The sequence below is a fragment of the Crinia signifera genome, chromosome 7, assembly GCF_055691185.1.
Source record: "Crinia signifera chromosome 7, ASM5569118v1, whole genome shotgun sequence".
NCBI classification, from domain to species: domain Eukaryota; kingdom Metazoa; phylum Chordata; class Amphibia; order Anura; family Myobatrachidae; genus Crinia; species Crinia signifera.
Genome location: NC_139223.1, coordinates 58546244 through 58568220, shown reverse-complemented (window position 1 = coordinate 58568220; position 21977 = coordinate 58546244). Strand labels below are relative to the sequence as shown.

At 45.4% G+C, this 21977-nt stretch overlaps 1 protein-coding gene across 4 annotated transcripts in view; it reads left to right on the top strand.

The window, feature by feature from the left end:
- Positions 1–7199, top strand: part of TRRAP (transformation/transcription domain associated protein) — a 136760-nt gene extending 129561 nt beyond the window's left edge. For all 4 annotated transcript variants that reach the window (XM_083153159.1, XM_083153160.1, XM_083153162.1 and 1 more), the window contains 3 exons: positions 1633–1836; positions 3638–3832; positions 5903–7199. In XM_083153159.1, the coding sequence (XP_083009285.1) occupies positions 1633–1836; positions 3638–3832; positions 5903–6187 (684 nt within the window). In that variant the 3' untranslated portion in view covers positions 6188–7199. The remainder of the gene's footprint in view (positions 1–1632; positions 1837–3637; positions 3833–5902) is intronic.
- Positions 7200–21977: the final 14778 nt, after the last annotated feature.

The window sequence follows — 21977 nt, the reverse complement described above, 5'->3', positions numbered from 1 at the left end:
CTGTCAACCCAGGGTCAGGCTGCTGTGTTAAGGATTAACATTCTGCAGCAGAGCCGGGCTGAGCTCTGCATAAATAGCAGATTAAAGCACAGCCTCTGGTGAGTTATGAGACCTTGTGGCTTAATATGACATAAGTGTTAATGCCCAATAAAGAAAGCAATTTCTCTAATTGAAGCAAATGGCTTGTGTAATAAAAAAGGAAAAACGGCTTCTAGTGCATGACATTTCATTCCCCATCCATCTCTCCGAACCCACTGAGTGCGCTTGTCCCACAGTAATGCGCATGAAGAGCACCGTCAGCCATAGTGCCTTTACAGTCAACCTATTTGTACTGTACCTACTAATACAGGTTGAGTATCCCTTATCTGAAATGCTCGGGACCACGAGAATTTTGGATGAGGGATATTTCAGATTTGTGAATTTGTTTTTGTTTTTTACATACTCACCTGGTCCCCTGGCGGTCCACCGGCGTCCACGGTGTCCCTTGGCATCCATGGCGACCATTGGATTCATCTTCAGAGGCATCCCTGGTCCTAAAGATACATTGGACATGTGTGCGGGTGCGCCTGTGACATCACCGGCGCACCTGCACAATGCATATGTGGGACCAGGGAAGCCGGTGAAGACCAATCCAATGGCTGCTATGGACACTGGTGTATTAACAAAGGTGCACGGGGGAACAAACAAAAATATATATATTTCGGTTCTGGGATGTCTGGATAAGGTCAACCTCTATGTTGTCTGCAGTTTACTTACCTTTCTATTGAAAGAGTGATAGGTGGTGGTTTGAGCCTTCAGTGCCTCTAACAATAGATTTTAAGGTTTGTCAAAACGGACTGTGGTTACATTTATTGAACTACTGTAACTTGGGTTGCCTCATCTGCACTGAAGCCAGTTGTAGTATTTATAGATAAGATACAACTACTTTGTGTTCTCCGTAACCACCTGTTATACAGTATGTTTGCTATATTTGGCTGTACAGAATTCTACGTTACACTGTAACGTTTAATTTCTTATGCAGATAAAGCTTTAGTCACACACTAAGGCCCCGTACACACCAGAACGATCCTGATTGATAGTAGATCGTTAGCAGATTGTGTGATGGTCGCACGATCTGTTGGAGCACACAATCTGCTAACGATCTGCATCCAATCTGATCCCAATCCGATCTGAGTCTGTATCCAGTTGAATGGATCTTTTACAGATCCTACCAGCACCAGGTAGAATCTGTAAAACGTCCAAACGACAGCGAGGACGCGCATTGGATTGGAATCTGATCGGAATTGGATGTAAACATGCCCAATCTACATACAATCTGCATCCAATCGGTCGGAATTGGATCTAGATTGATGGAATTGAGCCCTAATCGTTCTGGTGTGTACCCCCCCCTAAATATAGACATGCTGCATATCAATTTAGTCAGCAGACGCTGCTTGTGTGTCCAGTTCTATTTGCAAAGAAGACTTACAGTAAAATTCACAAAAATATGCCCTGTGCAAAAATGAGCTCACCAGTTATGTATAACACTACTTGTATTGCATGGAGGTATGTGGACACATCTTCATGTGGTTTTTAACCCCATAGGAGCTGGTGAAAATTCAAGACTGCAGTCTAAATTACTTCTTTTTGCAGGTACTGCGCGACATCCTGAAGGAAGTGCAAAGTAACATGGTGCCACGCAGTATGCTGAAGGAGTGGGCACTGCACACATTCCCCAATGCCACAGACTACTGGACCTTCAGGAAGATGTTTACCATCCAACTGGCTTTGATCGGCTTTGCAGAGTTTGTCTTTCATTTGAATCGGCTGAATCCAGAGATGTTACAGATTGCACAGGTGTGTGGGGGGTGTTTGAAGACGCACGTAATCTTCTGTGTGGTGTTGATCAAACCTCTCTAGCTGAATATAGCTGTACAAATCCTCCTCTAATTGCACAGCAGACTTTACCCTTTCAGCATCAGCTGCTTGTGTACCGGGTATGAGTTGATTCTTTGGGTTAGTCATGCAATTTCTTTTTTGCTGGTTGCTGTAACAACATTCAAGGAGTCACCTTAGTGAAATTACAATAAGCAGGGTTTAAAGTGGTCATGCAGAAGTGGGGGAACTCATTTCTATATGCCACCTAATTACACCCCCTCCCCTCCCCCCCATTAGGCAGAGATAGGGCAAATGATAGGGTTTTTGGCATCCCCCTACAAACTAGAATGTTTTTCTGTGAGAGTTACTGTGCAGGGCCAATGTAGATGTTAAAATGTTCCACCTCACCATTAGAGGTGGTGGAACTCAGTTCCACCCCGTTCCCCCTCACTTTAACCCCTGACAATAAGTAATTTCTACATAAATATTTTCAATCTTTTTGTTTTCTTTTAAACACAAGATTTTATTAAATTGTTTTTAATGAGATTATATTTGGGTATCGTGGTATTTTTTAGACTATGAGGGGGTATGTTCAATCTTCATTCTGACTCAGAATGGTTTTGACGGTCTGAATATCGTCGGTTTCGGACGTCAATTCGTCAGTTGGAATTCAATCTTCCAACTGTCGTAAACATTCTGCTGGTCTGTACTGCCATGGATTGTCAAAAATTTGACAATCCAGCGTCTGTTTTCAACAATTAAGATTCAACTTTTTAAAAATGAGGAATCTGCAATGCGGTCAGAGGCCACATTAAATAGATGTATGCCAATATTTCCCACGATCAGAAATATCAGCACACATTGATTACCCCCCCTATTCTTCCAGCAGTCCTAGGCCAGTTTGCTATTATCTCTCATTTATAGGCCGGATGTATCAAGCCTCACAAAGTGATAAAGTGGAGAGTGATAAACAACTAGCCAATCAACTCCTACATGTCATGTTATAGGTTGGGTTTGAAAAATGTCAGGAAGCAGCTGGTTGTTTATCACTCTCTATTGTATAACATTTTGGAGCTTGATACATCTGGCCCCAATAGTGTACTGGGTGTTACATACTGTACAAAGGTGGAAAAAAACAAACAATTGATTACGTTTTTAATTACCCTCTATAAAATGCTATTGATGAAGGCAAAGCAGAAGGGCCAGTGTGAGGGTCACGAGTCAAGCTTTCTTTTTCATGTTCCGTTTTTCCATCATTATCCAAACATAGGGCCTTATATTAGACCTGTTCAATAGGCTGAGTGGCCCCCAACCCACACCGAATCCCCTCGCTAGCATACTATGTGAACACATCCCATTGCTTACGAAAAAATCGCTTACCATCGAATGAAGTTTTCCCCATTCGCAGATAAGTCAGTCTAGACCGACTTTTATCTTGGCCAGAGATGTCCAAATACATGGGCGGGTGCTAATGTCCTGTGATTTCAGCCCCACGCAGGCATCTACCTGCCTGCAGTTCCGCCCATAAAACACTGGGTGTTCCTCTGCTACCGCCCCCTCCGCTCACAGTGCGAACGCCTTAGTGGGTGTGAAACTTGCCAAAGGCATTCGCACAGGTGGATTGCACATGCGCATATTCGCACATATGCAGACCCACGCCATCGAAAACTCCTGAATTCAGACCAACCGAACGGGTCTGAATCGACTTTTTGTTTCTGTAATATATTGTATTCCTCTTAAACTGAATTGTGTTAATAATTGGATTTTCTTCTGCTCACAGGACACTGGCAAGCTTAACGTTGCTTACTTCCGGTTCGATATCAATGACGCCACTGGAGACCTAGATGCCAACCGCCCTGTCCCGTTTCGGCTGACCCCAAATATTTCCGAGTTTCTCACCACAATCGGAGTTTCTGGGCCATTGACGGCCTCCATGATTGCTGTTGCTCGTTGCTTTGCACAACCAAATTTCAAGGTATTACCATACGCTCAGGTTCACAAACACACACCAACAACATATATGGATTCCTGAGGGTAGTCCAACAAAAGCTCACTTTCATATTTTTAGTTTTGACAAAAAAATAATGTTCTGCCAACTAATAAAAAACACGGAGAACCTGTCGAGGCACCTTTTGCTTTGCTTGACTCTGGATATGTGAAAATAATCCAATCTTACAATTGGATTTTGACCAGAATGCGACCAGTAATGAGCAATGCAAACAAATCTGCCAGAACAATAGAAATCTTACCAGGAGCATTGATCGTTCAATGAAGATGGAGGATTGTACAACTGCAGCAAACTGGGCCTGATTCAGATGTGGTTGGAGAGGCTATCGCCGCTGCTTACTTAGAAGCAGCATCGAAGCACAGATATGGTAGTGCAGCATAAAGACGCTCTGGCTTCTGATAGAGATCATAGTCTCATCAACACGTCTCCATTTTGGAAAACCGCGGCTCTCGCCGCCCCAGAACAGCAGCAGACTGGCAATCACTGATGGCCTGCAAGAGATCTGCTACGTACATCGCAGTCCCATTCTGCACATGCACATAGTACCGGACATCGAAGTCCCGTTCTGCACATGCGCGAAGTACCGGACATCGCAGTCCCGTTCTGCACATGCGCAAAATACCGGACATCGCAGTCCCGTTCTGCACATGCGCAAAGTACCGGACATCGCAATCCCGTTCTGCACATGCGCGAAGTACCGGATATCGTAGACCCATTCTGCACATGCGCGAAGTACCGGACATCGGTGCTTTGCAGCATGCGCCTCATCTCTGTCCGCATCTGAATTAGCTTGGCTGTTATTGCTCTTTTGTCCAGTGTGTTACTCTAATTACCTTTCGCATCAATATTTTGTCCGTTAATAATCCATTTATAGAAGTAAAGCTGGCCATACATCTACAGATTGATTGTCAGATCGGGCTGGTTGGAAAAAAGCCTGGTAAAATCTGAATGACAGTTTGGCAGTTTTCCAGCATTTTAAAGCAAATGGTCAACTGTCATTTGCTCTCATCCATTACCAGTTTTTTTGTTCCAACCAGTCAGATCTGACAATTAATCTGTAGATGTATGGCCAGCTTAAGAGGGAATGATGACAATGAATTGCTCATACAAAATAATGGACTAGTATTTAGTATGAGAGGTCTTTGCAGAAAGGAATTTATGAAGATGCGGCAGCTGGAATGATGATGCTGTACATCCATGGTTCTCAACCTCAGTCCTCAAGTACCCCCAACAGTTCACATTTTTCAGATCTCCTCACAGAATCACAGGTGAAATAATTAGCTCCACCTTTGATCTTTGAAAATGTGACCGTGAATAATGAGTGCACCTGTGTCCAGGTGACTTGAAAAACGTGCACTGTTACTTGAAGGACCACTGCTGTACATTATCCAGTGTCACAAATGATGTACTAAACTTCCTGCTCATGGATATGCAGCTTGTGTAAGAGCAGAGCCATCCAATCATACCAGCTACTTATCTCCCCGGCCAAATTCCTGTCTGCCACATCCAAAATTATGTTCACAGACCATTTTGGCGCATTCGTTATTCTAGTTTATTTTAGCACTAAAGAGAAACTGTAGGAATGTAATTGTTCAATAACAGCAATATTGAAAATGATTAGGCTTGCCAGCGTTTTTAAAAAAAATCCCCAGCATGCTCTTGTAGTAAGTAGTGCATAGCGCCTGTTGAGTGTTGTAGTTGAGTATCAGCATGAGCCTCGGACTTCTTTACATTATAGCAGGATGTTTTCCCGCTGCAGAGAGGTTATTTTTCATTTAGAAGTGGTAGATCCACCGTTATATAATATAGTAAAGTTGTCATTTTTCATAGCTTATTAAAAGCCCCGTTTAGAAACTGTTCCGATTTCGGTTTCTGTTTTATGAACTGAATCTAGCACTCACATCAATGTGTCTTGGCGAGCCAGCAGGAATCGGTTAATGGGACCTGACTTGACCTTATTGCAGTTAGCCAGATCCCTCCTCCCTGAGCTGTTTTACACAGCCGAATCTAATTATCCAATTTTCCCCTTTCGCACAGGTTGACGGCATCCTTAAAACGGTTCTGAGGGATGAAATAATTGCCTGGCACAAGAAGACACAAGAGGATACCTCTTCTCCGTTATCGCCGGCCGGGCAGCCTGAAAACATGGACAGCCAGCAGCTGGTTTCGCTGGTTCAGAAAGCTGTTACGGCCATTGTCACCCGATTGCACAATCTGGCACAGTTTGACGGTGGGGAGAGCAAAGTTAACACATTGGTTGCCGCTGCCAACAGCTTGGATAACTTGTGCCGTATGGATCCTGCATGGCATCCCTGGTTATAGTCGCTCATATATATTGTTCGAAAACCCTTCACTACAAACCAAGGCCCTCTTTGGTACCATGAGGATTATGAACTATGCTGTGACTGGGTTTTCTTTTAAAGCTGTGAAATATGAGAGTATATATATATTTTTTTTTATGTTCATTTGTTGCTTTGTACAACTTTTGTGTTGTACCACTTTACTGATCCCTTAAACCAAGCACCGCCTCTGTGACTGCCTCTGCTTGGAGTACTTCTGGGCGGTTTATATTACAACTGCAAAATGTATGGTGGGCTATTTAGGAGGGGGTGGCCTCTGATGTCGCTCATCATGTTTACAGAGCATTTCGATTGACTTGATTTTCTTCAAGTTGAAATACATTTCAAGGGATTTACAACGGCAGCGACAGAGGATGAAACGCGCAAAGGGACCCTGTACGGAGACACAACGATTCTTTATTCCCTTGCTATTGCGATCTTGCATCATATGAATTAGGGGAAAAATAAATCTGATGTGTTGGAATATTTTATAACTTTTTAATAGTGGCACATTCACAATTCTGTAATGGTTTCGGACCATGCAGCTTCCATACATTTTTGTTGATAAATGTAATTTCTTCCAATGTCTTTTTTTTTTTTTTGTTCTTAAGACTGTACAAAATAATATATCATGTATAGATTTTGTCCTCTGTTACATAGAGTTCTGTAAAGTTGTCCTGTCCGAGCCACGCGTCTTCTCTGAGCAAGCAAAAGCCATTTGTTACGTGAATGTACATTGCCCGGACCAGCCGCAGCCGCGATGCAGAACTGACATCTACAAAACTTGGAAACCTGTTTTATTTTCAATGTTGCTTTGTTTACTTGAGACAGGATTATAACTGATAAATATTTTTGTTTATCTTTGTAATTTTTAGGGAATGGTTGCGCTTCTGTCATTCTCCGCAATGAGCTGTTTTATAAATGCCCAGTATTAAGAGAATTCATTCTTAAAGGTATTTGTACATCAGTTTTCAAAATAAATATTTTGGAAAATGCCTTGTGTGATAGTGTTGGTACTCCTTTGGTGCATTAATGCTGGTGTTATATTATGCTACAACATTTGTAACTATGTAGCCACAAATGAGGTTCTGTATATACTTGAGTATAAGTCGTGTTTTTCAGCCCTTTTCTTTTGTCTGAAACGCCCCCTCAGCTTATACTCAAGTCAGAGGCTTGGATAATATGGTCGCTGCTACGGGAACATGCCTGCCGTCCTTCTGCATTGATGACATGTGTAGCGTAGGAGGCCTGGCCACTACAGTGTGGCCAAGAGACGTTGTCTACAAGTCTCCACGGGCTGTGGCCTAGTCTCCCTGCAAGCTGGGACCTCGATTTAGCCGTTTGAGCTCCACAGCGGCAAACGGAGCCGGGGACACTGCGATTACAGTCCAGAGCGGGCTGCCTGCTCAGCGGGACACCCAGCCAGGACCTCTGATCCCTGTAACCTGGATAGTAAACGGCGCTCCAGCCCAGGTCCTTCACAGCGGTAACAGTGTCAATCTTGGCAGTCCGTTAATGCTGCCTGTGGTGTCATGTTATGCAGGTGGAGCAGCCTGTGGTGTCATGTTATGCAGGTGAAGCAGCCTGTGGTGTGTTATGCAGGGGAAGCAGCCTGTGGTGTCCTGGTATTATTATACAGGGACATTTACCACTAGCTGCTGCATTTCCCACCCTAGGTTTATACTCAATTCAATAAGTTTTCCCATTTTTTTTGTGGTAAAATTAGGTGCCTCGGCTTATATTCGGGGCGACTTATACTCAAGTATATACGGTAATTATAATACTTGTATCTTTTGGAGCTGTACGTTGCTGGACTATCGTCAGGCTGCTGTTCCTTGTGCTGGGTACACAGTGGCTGATAGATTCGATATTCAAGCCTGAACAGCCAATATATTGGGAGCCCTTTGTTAGTTGTTGTTGTTGTTCTCAGACCTATCATGTCGGATGTGTAGCGCAGCTAATGGTCAATATATCTAAAGATAAATTAGGCCATCTGTTTGTACACTTGGTGTGGGTGAGCTAACATCATAGCTGGGGATCCAGAGCGACACATCGAGCTTCTGATCAGTAAGTGTGTACAATTGCCTTGATTGGCCACTTGGATGGTGTGACTGCTGCACCACCAGTCTTAACTCTGCAATCTGCTACGATGCGTATTGTATGTCTTTCCTGACAGTGGGAGTTTCTGCAGTAAGGTGGACCCATATCCTGCTCTTGCTGTGCAGTTTACAGTTGCTGTAAAATCTCTATAACCTGGGACACACATACAGGTTGTCACGGACTAAAACCAGGTTATATGCAGACAGTGATTATTGGGCTATCCAATTGTCTTATTTTCAGCCGAAAAAGCACCTAAATTCAGGTAATAACACTTCAATGGTGCCACGGGGGCTATACGGCGAGCAGTGCCGATTCAACCGCTTCCCCTTCACTCACTGTTTCACTCAGTGTCTTCTGACGGCAAGGATTTTGCCGGAACACTGAATACAACAAGCAGCCAGCGAGGGGGTTTGACGGCGAGGATGGCTTGGTTTCGGTGATCCTCGCTGAAAACAGGTTATCCTCACCATACAAACCCCCTCGCCGGCAGCATTGAATATACCCCTTGGAGTCCAAGACATTTTTCCAAGCACGGATTATGACTACAAGAAATGGTTCTCCTCGGTTTGGTTATCGGCGAGTATACAATCCCTGGTAAGTGCTGGCTATCAGGGCTAATTAGATCCCAAGGGACATCCATTGGTCATGGTCTTTTATTGCGGCTTTATGAGATACCCCCATATAAAGTGCCTCCAATTCTCACTTTGTGCAAACTAGCGACGTTTTGTCTCACCGCGATTTCTTCCTTGTTCGAAGATTTGCCAATATAACGTTTAGAGGCTGATTTATCAACAAGTTTCATCATACGCATGAAAGTTTTAAGACTCGTGGCATATTATAAAAGGTGCTACAGCCAATCGGCTCCTGGTATTTTACGAACACATGACGGTTAGGAGGTGATTGGCTGGAGCACCAAGATTAAAACTTGTTTATATACTAGTAAGCCTGCTTGAATGAAATACTTCCAAAGCTAGTCTGCTACCTTGTGTTTGCCCCACGTCAACTTTTTGACTCTGGACCTAACCCATGTCGACCTTCCTATTGTCGACCCTATAACCCATACCCGGCTCCAGACTCCCAGCACTCAGTGTAACATAGCGACTTGTTCTTAAATTATGCATCTTATTCTCATTGCAGATGCAGCAAAACACTACACACTATGGCCCTTATTCAGATCTGATCGTGGTACATTCACATGACGACAGTGTTAGGCTATTGGAGCCCTTGTGAAGGGTCATTAGATCAGGAGCCACTACACATCACTTGTCATACTGAGGAGATCTGGAAGATGTGTTCCGTAAAGACTGCAGCCTGCAAACAATGCATTAAGGGTTATCTTTGCTACAGTGGAAGTTCTATTGCCCATAGCAACCAATCAGATTGTACTTATTTATTTTGCACCTTCTAGAAGATAATAGATGAAATCTAATTGGTTGCTATGGGCAACATCCCATTTTCAATAGAACTCCCATCTTAGTAAATTTACTCCTAAGCATCAAGTTTGAGATTGAGGTACTCATTTACATATAGAAAGTGTTACAGCAATAAAACCGAAAATGCAATCAGAACAACTGTAAGATACCGTAATTAGCCAACACCGGTTAAGTTAATCAAAATGTTAAATCAAAAAATGTGAAGAAACAAAATCTGTCTATAGACTAATAACCTAAAATCCCAGCATCCCTAAAACAGCCTGTACAGTACTTACCAAGGTGTTTAAAGATTTAGTATGTAGCGCTGTAACTAATGCTGTGGGTATAAACATCTGGATGTACAGTGCGTTTCCTATACAGTAGCTTTGCTGTAATGCGCACATCTATCACTTCTGTTGTTTTATATCCTCTTTTGAAACAAATCAAGGGAATAGTGTAAGGTAAAGTTTTCTTACCATGTGTTAGCAAGCGACGTGCGAGTGAAACCATCCCCTGCTTGTGTGTGTGTGTCATGCTGACTTGTTAGCAGGCTGCATTTAGGACCTTATTCAGGTCCGTTTGCTCGCATGCGAGCCTAATGTTTCTAAATGCATATGTGCATTTCTGCGTTTGTGGGCAGGGGGTGGCGGCCCGGGAGGACCCGCCCATTGGAACGTCAAGCGTTTTATGGGCGTTCCCATGGACATCGCCTGGTGAAATGGGCGCCGGGCAGCTGATGTCAGCTGCCCGCCCATTTCCTCCAGAATGTGCACACTTGTTTGACTGACCTGAGAGTCACTTGAGATATGCGTGCACTCACCACATTATTCCATGGTTGGCAACCATCAAGAGTGTGAGTTTCCTCCTGGCCTGCAAATGGATGTTTATGTAAAACATCCATTCACAGGCCTTGCGGACGAGCACGGCATGCAAAGGGGGGACGGGCACTTGTCCATTCGCAGGGTGGCGTCTCGTGGACTCGCAAGGCTGTGATTAGCGCCAGGCTCCCTCAAAGTCTGAGCAGTAACATATAAACTACAATTCCCATGATGCCACTGTCCCCGCTTCTCTGTCCTGCCGGGTTCCTCTGAGTCACAGCTGAATCCCGGCACCTTCACTACTACCCGTAGCCTTTGATCTCTCTGCACCCGGAGCTCGTGCTCCGCCCTCTCTACGCCCCTGGATGTCATATGATGTCAGCTGCCCACCCTGTCTTCGTCCCAGCTGCCACAAATAAAATTGTCTCCACTGACTTTGATTTGCGAAGGCAGGAGAAATCATTTGATGGTCGGGGCATTCTCCTGCAGCCGTGGCATGCAAGGGGATGTGTCTTTGGACAGGACTCGGTGGTGGGAGGTATTCACCAGGGCTCTCTGGCAATTGGTAAGCTGTGATTCCTGCTGCTTACCGAATCAACCAGAATCAGCCCCTTAGTGTGTGTCAGGCGTGTGTGTGTGTCATGCTGACTTGTTAGTGGGCTGCATTTAGCGCACAGAAGTCTCCTTCACTGCTGGTCCAGACTGGAGGCTCATGCACACCATGGAGTCAGTCATAGGTGTGTGAACATTGAGTGTTAGGGGTGCACCCAGAGGCCCATACACACTTGAAGATTTTCATTTCAAAAGACTTTGCCAAAATCTTTGATAGCTATATCTTTCACCAAAGTAGTGCGTACACACTGAGCTATTTCCCCCAAAGAGCAAGAGATTTTCAGGAGGCGAAAGACTTTGCTGAAAATCTTTCATTATAAATGGGCTGGGTTTGAATTCCAAGGGTTCCATATATACAGTACATTGGTGGCAGTGGGCATATAAATATATAAACATTGGTGGGCAGTGTTGATGCTAATTTATGATTTATGCATTGCTGGCACAGACCAGCAATGTATACGTTACTGCCAACACTGCCCACCAATGTTTATATGCCCACTGCCACAAATGTATATTTATTTAAATCCAAACCCCCCCCCCCCCCATGTGCCCCTGGAGCGACTCGGCGGCCGTCACCGCATCCCCCTCCAGCCCCTTCCCTCCCTCCGTGAGATGTGGCCGCATAGTTCCCCTGTGGAGCAAAGCTGGTAAGCGCCAAAGCGCCCTCCCTCCCCGCAGGGCCAGTGCAAGGCACCGGAGCGCCCCAGGCGAGTCGGGGTGGGGGCGCCCCGGGGGAGGGGGGGGGGGTACCTGTCCTGCGGCACTGTCCGGTGCTGGGGGAGGGGGGTACCTGTCCTGCGGTGCTGTCCGGTGCCGGGGGGTACCTGTCCTGCGGCGCTGTGTATTTAAAGCTGGCGGCGGAGGCAGCGGGGGTCCCTGCAGTCCATTAGAAATAACGGGCTATGCGGAAGCGCTTCTGTTGTGAAAACACTGGCAGCACGCTGATTGGCTGAGATCAGCGTGCGCCGTGCTGCCAGTGTTTTCACAACAGAAGCGCTTCCGCATAGCCCGGCGGATAGCGCTCGTTATTTCTAATGGACTGCAGGGTCCCCCGCTGCCTCCGCTGCCAGCTTTAAATACACAGCGCCGCAGGACAGGTACCCGGGCGGCAGGGGGGGGGCAAAATGCCGGCCTACAGTGGCCGGCGCCCTAGGCAAATGCCTAGATTTGCCTAGTGGTGGCGCCGGCCCTGCCTCCCCGTGCCCTACACTATCCATAGCCGTCCCCAGCAGATAGCGACGCACACAGCTGCCCACCAATGTTTATATTTTATATGCCCACTGCCACCAATGTATTCATTTAAATGCACCAACAATATATTATAATATATTATATAATATATATATAAATTAATATATATATATATTATAAATATATATTATATATATATATTATATAAATATATATATATAATATATATATATATACACATTATAATATATATATATATATATATATATATATATATATATATATATATTATATTGGTGCATTTAATGAATACATTGGTGGCAGTGGGCAGAATAATATAACCATTGGTGCCCAGCAGGGAGCAGTGCTGTCTGCTCCGTGTGTTTAGCAAGGCTGGGGGCGGGGCTAGCCTGGCCGGGGAGCAGGTCTCTGCTGCAGCAGCAGCATCCAGCCGGCCAGCCAGACGGAGCACAGGGTGAGTATGACGGGCGAGGGGGGCGGTCTGCCGGGCTGAAAGTGGTTAATCTTTCAGCCCGGCAGGCGTACACACACAGTGATGATGGATGGAAAACCATCCATCATCGCCACATCTGCTGGTAAAACCAGCAGATGACCCACTTTCCTAGCGATGATGCGGGAGCGCGCATCATCGCTAGTCGGCAATCTCCGGTGCATACACACTGGGCGATTTTCGGCCGAAAATCGCTCAAAACGGCTGTGTATGGGCCTTTAGATAAAGCAGCCTCCTAGTGCTGTCTTGATTGAAAAACAACCTCTCTGATCAGCGCTGCTATTGCTGGATAGACTACTGTTGTACAGTGTTTTGTGAGGTCATACAGGGTTAGAAACTTGGGCAACATAGCAGGAGGATACTTGTTCTGTGTTTTTTAACCCTTTGAGTGCAAAGTGAATTTGACAAAATAGGTGTGGAAACTTCTCCTTTATGCTCTTTTGATTTCTTCTGGCCCCATCTCCATTACTCCTCATTTATGCTCTATCCCACCTCCCCCAGGCTCCATGACTCCTTCTTTCTGCTCTGGCTCCCCCTGGCTCCATCATTCCTCCCTTCTGCTTTGCCCTGGCTCCATCGCTCACTCATTCCTTCTGCTGTGTCCTGCCTTCCCCTTGCTCTATCGCTTGCTCTTCTGTTCTGTCCTGCCTTCCCCTAGTTCAGCGGTTCTCAAACTGTGGGTCCTGACCCCAAAGTGGGTCCCAACCCCATGTTGCTGACCATCAGGCTGATGACTTTTATAATCTCAGTAAGTGATTCAAGGAGTCTGAAAATCTGCTGAATTGTGTTATTTTAGACTCCTCCCATCATTTTGTACCTCCACAATGCTGCCATGTATCTGCTGTCTGCTGACTACATGTGATGTGATGACCTTCTGTAGTAACTTGCTGGGGTCCTGTCATTATTTTTATTGTCTGATGGGGTCCCAGAGCAAAATAGTTTGAGGACCCCTGTCCTAATTCCATCTGGCTCCATCTCCATTTCTCCTCCTTTATGCTCTGCCCAGCCTTCCCTTAGCTCAGTCACTTCTGCCTTCTGCTCTGCCTTTATCTGGCTCTGTCACTCTTCCCTATTGCTCTGTCCTTGCTTCCCCTGATTCCATCACACCTCTCTTCTGCACTATCCCACCTCCCCTTGTCACTCCTCCCTTCTGCTCTATCCCATCTCCCCCTGTCACTCCTCCCTTCTGCTTTATCCCATCTCCCCCTGTCACTCCTCCCTTCTGCTCTATCCCATCTCCCCCTGTCACTCCTCCCTTCTGCTCTATCCCATCTCCCCCTGTCACTCCTCCCTTCTGCTCTATCCCAACTCCCCCTGTCACTCCTCCCTTCTGCACTGTCCCACCTCCCTGTTTGTGTAATGTTAATCTTATGTGTTTGGCCAGACCTAGTGTTGCCATGGAAGTTGGGGGTGCAGTTTCCTGTTACTGCTTTTCTTGTTTAACATGGCTACTTGAAACTAGCATGCAGTGTCTGTCCTCATTTATTACATCTGAAACATGGTGTCAGACGTTCCTGAGCCCACAAATGATGCTGATTATTGGTGGTGCAGCAGCTCAGGCTTATGAGAAAACCTGCAGAGACAAGACAAGGATAAGGATTGCATAGATATCAAGTGGATTGAATCATCATCGTGCTAAACTCCTCTGCCTTCTCTGGAGTGGAAGCTCAGCAACATGGCATCTACTAACAACATTCCTCCACCTGATGGGATGCAGATGAGTGGCAATTTGTGCACTAACTGGGAGAACTTTAGAGCAGAGTTTGAGGACTTTTCTTTAGCCACAGGCCATTTGCTGTGTACACACAGGGTAATATGATTGCTGGGGATATATTGCTAGCAATATATCCCCAGCAATCATATTGCTTAGTGTCTCCTTTTCATCAGCGATGAAAATGAGACACTGCTACAGGGCGGAAGCGGAGCGCAGCAGCAGCAGATGCTGCTGCTGTCACTTTGATGGGAGGAGGGAGGGAGCAGCGGCATGGGGCTGGGGAGATCAACGCTGATCTCCCCGGTGCTGACCGCCCGGCACAGCGATCGCCGGGGAAAGCCGCTGGTCGCAGGAGCATGCTCCTGTGACCAGCGACCATTAGGCAGTGCACACAGGAGCGCACACGGGAGCGCGCAGCTGGCTCCAAATCACTGGCAATATGGTCGCTCAGCGACCATATTCCCAGCGATTTTACATGAAATTGCACCCGTGTGTACTCACCTTTACTGATAAATCAGCTCAGGTGCAAGCAGCCACACTGAGGAGAGTGATGGGCAGTGAGTGTCGCCATGTGTATAAGCACAACCTGAATCTAACTGCTGTGCAGCAAACAGATGTAAAGGCAATCCTGGATGCATTGGAAGAATACTTTAAGCCTGCAAAAAATGTGATTTATGAAAGGTATATTTTTGGCTGCAGTAAGCAAAGGAAGGAGAATCCATTGATAAGTTTGTTACCCGGCTGAGAGAAAAGGCAGCAACGTGTGAGTATGGCACATTAAAAGATGAACTTATACGAGACAAATTAGCATTGGGCATAAACTGTGAGAGCACACGTCGACGTCTCTTAAGAGAGCGGAATTTAGATCTGTCAGCAGCTATAGAGATGTGTCGCACAGCTGAACTCACTGACCAGAGAATCAGGGCAATGGACAGACAGATTGATAATGTAAATGCTGCAGACAGACAGCAGCACAGCAGGGGGAATGCACTGGATACCCCAAAGTATAGAAATCAGCAGCAGAGCTCACCAGCAGCCAGATACACAGCCTGTAAATACTGTGGTAATAGACACAGGCAAGGGAAAGAGCAGTGTCCAGCATAGTTGCCTACCCTTCTGCATTCTGCAGGAGACTCCCTGAATTAGCAGCAATCTCCCTCCCCCTCATTAGTCTAGCAATCTCCCTCATTTCCCCTAGCCTACATTACACTGTTACATTTTTGGGGAAAAAAGGAATGAGAGATAGATACATTTACATTGAATCATCAGCACCATTTCCCAGCACTTTACCAAGTATAGTAGCCCTTACTAACTGCTTTGGGGCTCATCTACATTTGGATATAAGTCATTTTAAATTACACACCCATGCTTCTAGGTGCCACGTTCACAATCTTTTTCCACAATTTCTCCATATATGGAAGCAGCCACGCCCTTTGGGTGGATCATGACACGCCCCCTCAATGAGGCGCTATGCAAAATTATGCTTCCAACCATAATCTCCCTGAAACTACTTTTCAAAAGTAGGCAAGTATGGTGTCCAGCATTTGGGAAAACCTGCAGCTCATGTGGTGTTACTAATCACTTTGCTAAAGTGTGTCTGTCAAGCAAGCGCTGGACTACAGCAGGAAGAGTGCACATAGTAGAAGACACACCTGGAGCTGAGACACAGAGTGCTGAGGGCATTTACACTACAGAATGCTTTGGGACTGTAAGATCAGCAGGCCAGAAGTGGTTTGCACATCTGACTATTAATAATAAGAGGCAGCCATGTCAGTTAGACTCAGGGGCAACATGTGATGTAATGAGTCTGGAAGATAAGATGAAATTAGCTCCTAGAGTTACATTACTGCCAAGTGACACTAAACTGAAGCTGTATTCTGGAGAGCTGATAAGATCATTGGGAGGGTTCAGAACAGAATGTGTTGTTAGTGGATGTACCCACATGCTTACTTTTGAAATTGTGGAGGCCAATCAGAAACCATTATTATCAGGTTCCACGTGTGAGCGCTTGGGGTTGATGCAGTTTACTATTCCTGCTGAGATACATAAGATGGAACATGACTTGTCTGGACCATTGAGGAAAGAGCAATTAATAGAAGCCTATGATGATGTGTTCAAGGGACCAGTGAAATCTGTTCCTGGGGAAGTACATTTTGAAATTAATCCAAGTGTTCCACCATTCCAATGTGCTCCACGCAATGTGCCTATAGCCCTTAAGCCAAGAGTAAAAGCTTTACTAGATCAGTATGAAGTAGATGGACATATTGCACCTGTGACTGAACCGACTGACTGGATTAGCAATATGGTCATTGTGGCAAAGCCTGACAAGCTAAGAATCTGTATTGATCCTACATTTTTAAATCAAGGGTACTTGTTTCCTAGCACGGCCACAATCGGGGGTAATCGTGTACCTTAGCTTAAGAGGACGCGTACCGCCGCCCCTCGCGGGCTCGCCACACTTCGGGTTGGCGTCAATAGTGGGGTGCCGTTGAGGGGGTTAAAATTGGGGTCTGGGGAGACTTTTACATTGAATACAATGTAAAATAGGGTCCCAGGGACCCTATTCACCTTTCAATCAATGTAAAAATCGGGACCATCGCGTCGGTCGCATCGCATGCGATTTGGTCGCATGCGATGCGACCGTGTGGCCGTGCTAGGAAACAAGTACCAAATCAAGCACTGTGGAAGTCTTATTACATTATGCCGACATTGGAGGATGTGTTATACAAGCTGCCCAAAGCAAAGATCTTCACACTGGTGGATGCACGTGATGCATTTCTGCAATGCAAGCTGGATGAAAAAAGCAGCTATATGACCACCTTTTGGACCCCATGGGGCAGGAAAAGATGGCTTAAGCTCCCTTTTGGAGTTTCTGTAGCACCTGAAGTTTACCAACGAAAACAACATGAATTGCTGATTGGACTGAGCGGCATTGAGCCGATAGCAGATGATATTCTTGTAGTTGGCTGTGGTGAGACTGAAAAAGAAGCAGAGGCTGATCATGACCGCAAATTGCTAGCACTTTTGGATCATTGCTGACAAGTGAAATTAAGACATAGTGTGAAGAAGCTACAATTTAAGTTGAAAGAGGTTCATTTTCATGGTCATATTCTGTCCTCTGAAGGTTTGAAAGTTGATCCTGAAAAAGTTACAGCGGTCTTAGAAATGCCAAAGCCCACTGATGTAAAATCTGTTTAACGCTTCTTGGGTTTGTGACATATTTAGCCAAATTTATGCCTCACCTCTCAGAGGTATGTGAACCCCTGCGCAGACTTTTGGAGAGAGATACAAGGTACTTGTTTCCTAGAACGGCCACAACGATTTAGATCGTTGTGGTCGTAAGATAAAAAATCGGATCGATCGCATCGCATGCGATTTGGTCGCATACGATGCGACCGATCCGATCGACCGATTTTTCACCCGATTTTGTTTTTTTTTCACCTGATTATTTTCAATTGCCCCCCCAAATGTTACTAAGTGGGCTAGACCCCACGATAGACGTCAACCCGAAGCGTGGCGAGCGCAGCGAGCCCGCGAGGGGCGGCGGTGCGCGTCCTCCGACCTTTTCATTCCCCTACTATCCACTAGGGCGTGGAGTGAGAATAGAATAGTGTGGCGAGCGCAGCGAGCCACCGAGCCCGAAGCGTGGCGAGCGCAGCGAGCCCCGCGAGGGGCCGCGTCTAACTTCACAGGTATACGCGTCCCCTCGCGGGGCTCGCTGCGCTCGCCACGCTTCGGGCTCGGTGGCTCGCTGCGCTCGCCACACTATTCTATTCTCACTCCACGCCCTAGTGGATAGTAGGGGAATGAAAAGGTCGGAGGACGCGCACCGCCGCCCCTCGCGGGCTCGCCACGCTTCGGGTTGACGTCTATCGTGGGGTCATGGCGGGCACATAAAAAATGTGAAATGGGTCATATTGGGCCATTTCACCTTTTTTATCATTTTACCCTATGTGAGATGGACTTAATCAAGTCCATCTCATCTTGTGCCATTATAATGGCACAAGACCGACGCGATCCTCCCGATTTCAATGTTAAAAGATTTTTTAACATTGAAGTCTATGGAAAAATCGGGTCAATCGGTCGGTCGCATCGCGGCCGATTTTAATTGGTCGCGACCGACCGATTGACCCGATTTCTGTCAATCAAAGTGAAAAAATTGTAAAAAATCGGCCACATCGTGAGGATCGTGTCCCTTAATTAAGAGCCACGATCACTCACGATTGTGGCCGTTCTAGGAAACAAGTACCAGATACAATATGGCACTGGCTTCCGAAGCATGACAAGGCAGTGGAGGAAATAAAGCATTTGGTCACAGTTACACCTGTGCTGAAATATTATGATGTCACTGTCCAGAGTGATTCAAGTAAAACTGGACTGGGATGTTGCCTGATGCAAGAAGGACAACCAGTTGCATTTGCTTCAAGGGCTTTGACTCCAACTGAGCATCATGTTTGCTTGTTCCCGTTTTCATTATTTTCTATATGGCCGGGACGTGATTACAGTGGAGACTGATCATAAACCACTGATTGCCATCTTTAAAAAGCCTCTTCTCTGTGCAACTAAAAGACTTCAGAGTATGATGTTAACATTACAGCATTACAATCTCTGTGTTACTTACAAGCCAGGCCCTGAGATGTATATCAGCGACACTCTTAGTAGAGCAGTACCTGTGGGTGGAAGCTCCGGAGCAGCCCAGAGTTATCACACAGTGTGCGCCATGCAGCAGGTGATGACTGACTTTGAACAGATTAACCAGGCAGATTATCTGAATGTCACTGACCAGCGACTGCATCAGGTTCAGCAGCACACCATGACTGATGAGAGCCTGCAGACTTTGAAGTCTATTGTACTGACTGGATGGCCAGATTCCAAAGAAGCGACACCACTTATCGTGAGAGACTATTGGTCATTTAGAGATAAGATCAATGTACAGAATGGCATTTTATGATAATGAGTTATCATTCCAAAATCATTGCGAAATGCTGCCACGCATACATTCCAGCCATCTTGGAGGTGATGCATGTTACAGACAAGTAAGGGATACATTGTACTGGCCTAACATGCAAAGTGACATTAAGAACTATGTTGGTAACTGCCCGGCATGTAATGAATATGCACATGCACAACAGAAAGAGCCTATGATGTCACATGAGATACCAATCCGTCCATGGCAGATTGTCAGCATGGATTTATTTATTTATTCAGTTACGCAGGCAAGGACTTTCTGTTTATAGTGGACCATTATTCTGATTTTTGGGAAATTGAGCTTCTCCCAGATTTATCCTCAGAGACTACAATAAAGACTACAAGGCACAATTTGCACGGTATGGCCAGCCTGAAAGAGTGATTTCGGACAACGGTCCGCAGTTTGCTTGTGAGCAGTTTAGACGATTTGCTTCCGAATGGAAGTTTGAGCATGTTACCTCTTCCCCACGTTATCCAAAATCGAATGGTAAAGCTGAGTCAGCAGTTAAGATTGTGAAGAATCTGTGCAAAAAGGCTAGCAGTGATAATACAGATGCATGGAAAGCCATATTACATTGGAGGAACACACCAACAGAGGGCATGGGGACCAGTCCTGCACAGCGTCTAATGTCAAGGAGGCTTAAGACATTTTTGCCAGTAGCAAGTACTTTACTCTATCCAAGTGTAGTACAAGGTGTACCAGAAATGCTACAGCAGAGGAAGCAGATTTCCAAGTTGGGGTATGACAGATTTACTAAGGAGTTGCCTGAACTTGCTAATGGTGAGACAATTCGTATGAAGCCACTTCCTGGAGATCGTACAGGCCGTTGGAGACGGGGTACCTGTGTGCGCAAAGTTGCACCGCGCTCATATCTTGTGGATGTGGAAGGTAATTTGTACAGACGCAATCGTGTGGATTTGCGAGTAGCTGAGCGGCCAATTCTACAGGAGACTGTAGGGCATTCCGTTCCTGGTCTAATTATGGAGCCAGCTGTGCCAATGGCAAATCAAGAATTTGAAAGGCCCCAGGTCATTCTACCAGGTGATGGGGAAAATGAGAACATGGAATACGCAAGTGTACCGGAAGGCAGTCCATCATTATCACCCACTAGAGTTCTAAGGACTCCGGCCCAACAGAATTCAACTCCGGCTCAACCTGTCTATACTCGCAGTGGACGTCAGTCACGGCCACCTGACAGACTTGATTTATAGTTAAAGAAACAACTAATGAAGGACATTAGCATTGTCAGTTATGTTATACCTTAAGTATATTTTAAAAAGGGAGATGTTTGTGTAATGTTAATCTTATGTGTTTGGCCACACCTAGTGTTGCCATGGGAGTTGGGGGTGCGGTTTCCTGTTACTGCTCTTCTTGTTTAACATGGCTACTTGAAACTAGCATCAAGTGTCTGTCCTCATTTATTACATCTGAACCACTTCCCTGTCACTCCTCCCCTCTGCTCTGTCCCTATATTCCTCGGGGGGGGGGGGGGGGGGGGGGGTTGACTGGCAAAAAATGCACATGCTTCGGGCACTATAACTTTATGCCATAATGGCCTCTGACAATTGGTTCCGATTCCGGCTCCCACAGTACATGACAAAGCCAGGACTTCATACACCATTATATAATTATAGTATACATTTTAAATCATTCCATCTTTGAATGTATCCTGTGTTGCAAATGATCATATATTCCATTTTCAATTTTGCTATAATTGCATTTAAGGTAAGGCTGTATGAATACCTTTATGGCAATAATCCTATCTGAGAATTAAATGTCCACGTTTTAATTTCATTTTAGATTTATATAACATGATTTTTCCACTAGTTTTACATGATGCCTGTAATGAAACCAAGGTAGATGATTTGTAGCTACGAATGTTAGAATTTATTAAAATAATGATAATAGACCCAGAGTTCCTGCTCGTAGCAGCCATTTCAATATTCATTTAGATCTAAAGAAATATAATAGTTTTTTTTTATGGAGTTGACAACCCAGGAGAATTCCAAGACTGAGGGCCTAATTCAGTTTTGATCGCAGGGCAAATTTGTTCTCAAATGGGCAAAACCATGCTTCACTGCAGGTGGGGCAGATGTAACATTTGCAGAGACAGAGAGAGTTACATTTGGGTGAGGTGTGTTCAAACTGAAATCTAAACTGCACTGTAAAAAAAAAGCAGCCAGTATTTGCCCTGCACAGAACAAAATAACTCAGTAATCCAATATCTATCTCTACACGTTACATTTCCCCCACCCGCAGTGCACATGGTTTTGCCAATTTTGAGAACAAATTTGTCCTATAATCAGTTCTGAAGTAGGCCCTAAGCAACACAAGTGCTGATTGGACATACAGTAGATAGCTGTGCAAGAAAATGGTACAGTCCCATAGGATACTTGTCAGTGGGGTTTAAGCCATACCTCCAAACATCTGAGACAGGCAAAGCGGG